This window comes from Porites lutea, chromosome 1, assembly GCF_958299795.1.
Source record: "Porites lutea chromosome 1, jaPorLute2.1, whole genome shotgun sequence".
NCBI classification, from domain to species: Eukaryota; Metazoa; Cnidaria; class Anthozoa; order Scleractinia; family Poritidae; genus Porites; species Porites lutea.
In genome coordinates this window covers 40,903,438-40,908,437 of record NC_133201.1, presented here as the reverse complement: position 1 = coordinate 40,908,437, position 5,000 = coordinate 40,903,438, and the positions used below count along the sequence as shown (strand labels likewise).

At 40.7% G+C, this 5,000-nt stretch overlaps 1 protein-coding gene across 1 annotated transcript; it reads right to left on the bottom strand.

Moving 5' to 3' along the window:
• Positions 1 to 968: 968 nt before the first annotated feature.
• LOC140950722 (uncharacterized) lies at positions 969 to 4,233 on the bottom strand. The gene has a single exon (XM_073399966.1). The coding sequence runs from the start codon at positions 4,178 to 4,180 to the stop codon at positions 3,026 to 3,028; it is 1,155 nt and encodes a 384-aa protein (XP_073256067.1). The 5' UTR covers positions 4,181 to 4,233; the 3' UTR covers positions 969 to 3,025.
• Positions 4,234 to 5,000: the final 767 nt, after the last annotated feature.

Sequence of the window (5,000 nt, the reverse complement as noted above, 5' to 3'; positions counted from 1 at the left end):
TCCAGAGATGATATTAATAATCCTATAGAAATCATGGAGATGATTAAGATTATGATGTTTTGGGTACTTGTCAAATCATATTGTGATTTGTTATGATGTATCCAGGACTACTACATCATCACTAGTCTGAGATCATGCACTCTCCCTATTATCCCTAATTGTAGGTTACATCATCACATGAATCATCACTTATGATTTCATAGTCTGAATTCCTTTGCTTATATCTTATATTTCAACTTTCTGCCATGAAATTTAAGTTGTGCAATTTTTTTTTCTTTCTGTAACGCACTTCCCGGGTGTTGGTCGGTTGCTAACAAAGGCCTCTTGGATCCCAGTGATTCCAGCCCTCCCTTTTTGACCGGAAACCTCCCGTTTCCAGGAAATATTTCCAGCCTCCCATTTTCATTGGATATTCTCCCGGTTTTTGAAACTCTTCCTCGCCGAAGAAAGATATTATTTTCTTTATTTAACCAATCTTTTTTAGCACGATTCTCTGCTGTTTTTCTGTGGTTTCTCAGCCATTTTTACCTTTCTGGCTTCCGAGCATGAGCTTGTGATAATTTTGGGCGCGGTAATGCACTGATGTGATAGGGACCAATAGACCTTAGCTTCCACTGCCTGTTAAAAACTCCACTATTCTCCATTGACTGTGATCTCAAAAAGCAGGAAATAGCATCTTAGAGGCACATATCTTAAAATTTTTCCTGGAGGAGCATGCCCCTGGACCCCCCTAGTGGGTCTCCCTATGCCTCTCCACAAACCTCCCTTTTTCTCAGTCGACAGGGTTGGAATCTCTGGGATCCATCAAAGAAAAGCGTCTTTTCATTGCCCTATATTCTTCCCAATTATAACCCTGTGCTTGTTATAATAGATCATGCTTGAGGAAAAATTCCTCCACTAGTCAGACTAGTGCATTGGTGGGAAAATACATAAAATTGCACAAGAGCCTGTCCCTTCCCCAGCCTCTAAGCATTTTAAACATGAAGTCATTTTATTCTGCTCTACATGAGTTAACTCAAACTCAACCTACTTCAGGTTAACTTTAGTAGTCTATGTTTTGAATGTAGCATGTTCTTGTTCCGTACGAGTAGGAGCTTCCCTCTTAGCTTCGTTGTTCCCTTTATAGCTCAAAGAGGAAGGCACATACCACACATTGTACACCCTTTGCTAGGCTCTTGCTCCTATTCATGGTTCAAAGACCGAGGCATGTAAATTTCTGGTGTTCTTGTTTTTTGAGACTGGCACGCTTAAAGCCACGAGTCGAAACAAGCACGCTAAAGCCATGGAACTAGACAAGAGCCCTGCGAAACAAGGACAGGACACGAGTACATGCTTTGTTCTTTAATCCATGAAACGAGACAAAGCGTCTATTCTTTAGTGTATGCACATGCATTAAATACATAGTTGAGTTACGCTACCGACGATTAACTTACAGTTGTTTGAAATCGAGCGGATATGTTTTCACTCCTCTCAGAATTAAAGGATTTCATGATACTGAGGCCTTCCAAGGGGTTTTGGCGACAAGCGACATCATTCCAAAATTGTAAAAAATGTGGTGACAATCTTAATCCAGAACACCGACAGCCGACAGAAACAAAAAGAAAAAAAGCGACAATTTGCGACAGCCACAATCCATTTTTAATTTTGACATAGCGACAACTTTTTAATTTGTTATTTTGACAGCGACATCACCGACCAGGCCAGCGTGACTCTAAATCTTCTGTTGGCGTTACTATTTCTTGTACAAATTAAGATATTAAATCATTAAACAAACCATTATTCAACACTTCTCATACAGTGAGTGTCTTAATACCTTTTGTGGTACAAAGGTCGACACATAGTCATGCTCTTGTTACGCTTGTGTGACTTGTGTCACTTGTGTGCCAGGTCGTTGGTGTCAGAGTTTAATACGGTGTCTTTCTCAGGTCTGCACGGCTTTTCTGGCACTTTTTGTTAAATGTAAAATGGGAAAACTTAAAAAAAAATCACACAGCATTCTCAAGAAAAGCAAAAAGAGTCGAGAGAAGGACAAAAAGAGCCACAAGAGGAAAGAAAGGAAAAGTAAGTTGATTTAACACTGTTTCCTTTCCTGAGGCGGTTTTGACGGTATTCCTTGCATTTAAGCTTTAAGCAGTGTCTAGCAATGACAGAAATTAGGACTATATGTTGACTTCAAACATAATATAAAAAGAAGACTGGGGAGGGGTACCAAAGTGAGGCCACTGATCGACACTAAAACACGAAATTCAAAGCCTTGAAGCATATTGGCAATGGAGAAAAATCAAGTAAGTGCGAGCCTTTGTAACTTTAGCGATTTCTGTGATTTATGTTTACTCTCAAGCCACTAGAGTCATTAGAAACTAAAGTGGTTGATCTTCTATTAAAAAGAAGGAAGTTTTTATGGGCGCTTACTATTTAAATTAATCAAAATTACAGGACGCAAAACTTAAATACGTTTAGCGAACATTTGTATTCTAGTGAAAAAGTGACAGCGACAATAATATTGTATTGTAGCGAAAAAAATGACAGAGACATTTGTATCTAGCCAAATAGGCAACAGGTGGGTTGGAAAATGAGCGACAAAGCGACATCAGAACCCCCCTTGGAAGGCCTCGGTACTTGCATCATATTTCTCAAACATTGCAGAAAAAAGTTGTTTGTTTTCTTAAGATAAAAACTCTAAGGATTAACCTTCAAGCCTCCTTACTATTTTATCACTAAATCATGAAACTACGAGCAATGATATCACTTTTCTGCCTTTTTTACACATTTACATTCTTCGTGTTACAGCCAGTTTTTCATTTCCTTACTGTCTCTTTATCGGTAGGGAATTTACTCACTAAATCTTTGTCGAGAGGTGACAAATTGCTTCAGAAGCATTTGATATTATTCTTGATTTGACGCCCCCGATAAAAGTGATAGCATTCTTATATATGAAAATCTATTTGTAGAGATTTGTTGGAGTGAGTATCTGACTAATGTTCACCTTTATAAACTATTATAAAGCAACAAAGACCTGTGTCATTTAAACCTTCCTTGATAACTGCTGTTGTTTGAGGGTTTTCCACATTTCTATTAATTCTTTAACGCACTCGTAGCTGTGCCAGCCAGCCAGTCTCCCTTCCTTATTCATAAGATCCGCCGAGTCGACAAGTACCTTCTCAGTTAGAGTTGGATGGGCGGTCTGATTACTGCTATCCTGAAGTGATTTCATCGCTCTTTGGTGCCGCGCCTTCTTCCATTTCAGGGTTTTCTTGAGTTCATCCCATCTCTGCTTCACTTCATCTTTAAGTTGATCGTCAGACATTCCGTCTAGATCTTCCTCTATGTGCTTAACTTTGTAACTTGTTTTGTCATCGTAACAATGTGGGAAAACGCTCTGGTACATCATGGCTTGAATTTTCCAGCACAGCTGAACCAGATTGATGGTAGCTTTTTCGACCCTGGCTTGCTGTTCAGAGCTTTGGGTTAAAGGCTTTTTATCAAAGCCCCCAGACAATGCCATGAGCTGAACTGTTTCTTGAACGTTCTTGATCTCCTTTTTACGAGACGCGTTTTCAAGAGCGTTTTCATCAAGAGTTTTGTTCATTTCATCCACTTTCTTCGACATCTTTTCTAACTTCTCCTCCAACGTCGCGTTTTTTTCTTCATTGGCCTTGTTCGCTTCTTTCAACTCTACTCCCTGCTGTGTCACTGACTCTAGTTCGACTTCGACGGAACTCAACTTTTTCTGTAGGGCTGCTTTGTCACTTTCAATTGCCTTGTTCGCTTCTTTCAACTCTACTACCTGCTGTCTCACTGACTCTAGTTCGACTTCGAGGTAACTCAACTTTTTCTGTAGGGCTGCTTTGTCACTTTCCAGCTTGTCGATTTTGTTTTCCAGAGCCTTTATCTTTTTGTTTTTAGAATGCAGAGCTACTTTTAACTCCTCATTTTCCTTTCGAAGCTCTCTTGTCTCTTTCTTCAACCGCTCAATTTCTTCATCCTTCCCCTCTATTTCGGTTTTAAGGAAGGCGATTTGCGCGGTATGGCGACTGATGATATGAGGATTATAAACAAGAAGGCTTCCTGCAGCCGTTATCATCCTAGGAGAATTATCACTACGTGTATTTACTTCATCATCGTCGTCCGTTGCGTTGAGTCGAAAATCGTCCATCGACCTGTCAAAGTTATCTGCCATATCATAGCCGAACTGAACTTTCGCTATCGAGCGATAGTGTCAACACAGAATAGACAATGATCGAGGTAGGTTACCAAATTCGGTAAGAAATGACAGGCTTCTATGACGTGGACCAATGGCGTAGCGCGCGAATGACGTCAGCGGACTAACTTTAAAACAATTATTCCTCAAGCCCGAATGTGGATTTCTTGGTTTTCACCCACGTGACCTTAAATTGGGCACGTGTGGCATCCGCCATGTTGGAGCCCCCCGGATGTAAACAAACAAAGAGCTGGAAAGAGACGCAGTCGGTCACGCAGTCATGATTTTGTGTATTGTTGTCGGTTGTGGGACCAAAACCGGCAATAAAGATGGTATAGGAATGTTTCGTATTCCTTCTGTCATTAAAAATCAAGGTGAACAGACAGCGGAACTGACGACAACAAGGCGAGACTGGTGGATTTCGGCGATTAATCGACGTGACACGGCATACAAAAATGTCTTACAAAGTGAAAGAGTTTGTGGCCGCGACTTTGTGTCAAGGTAGCCTTGCTAAGTAGTGGGACAAACATAATGTTGATTGGATTCCAACATTGAACCTTGGAAAAAAGGAATACAGAGAGAGGAATTCGAATGCGGCGCAAGAAAGAGCTGAAAGAGCGAAAGCGCGTCGAAAGAGTGCCATAGAGCGACAGGAACTCGAAGCTGCTTCGAAACGTAATGCATCAGTCAATAGGGAGCTTAAGCAAAGGCGTTTTTGAGCGACGCACGTCAACCGGAAGTGAGGTCTTTTTCATTTTAAAGCACCTTGACGCTCCCAAATTTGTATTTCTTAGTGTCT

What these genes read in the sequence shown, in the direction of transcription:
- LOC140950722 (XM_073399966.1), bottom strand. Translation starts at nt 4,180, where the DNA reads ATGGCAGATAACTTTGACAGGTCGATGGACGATTTTCGACTCAACGCA.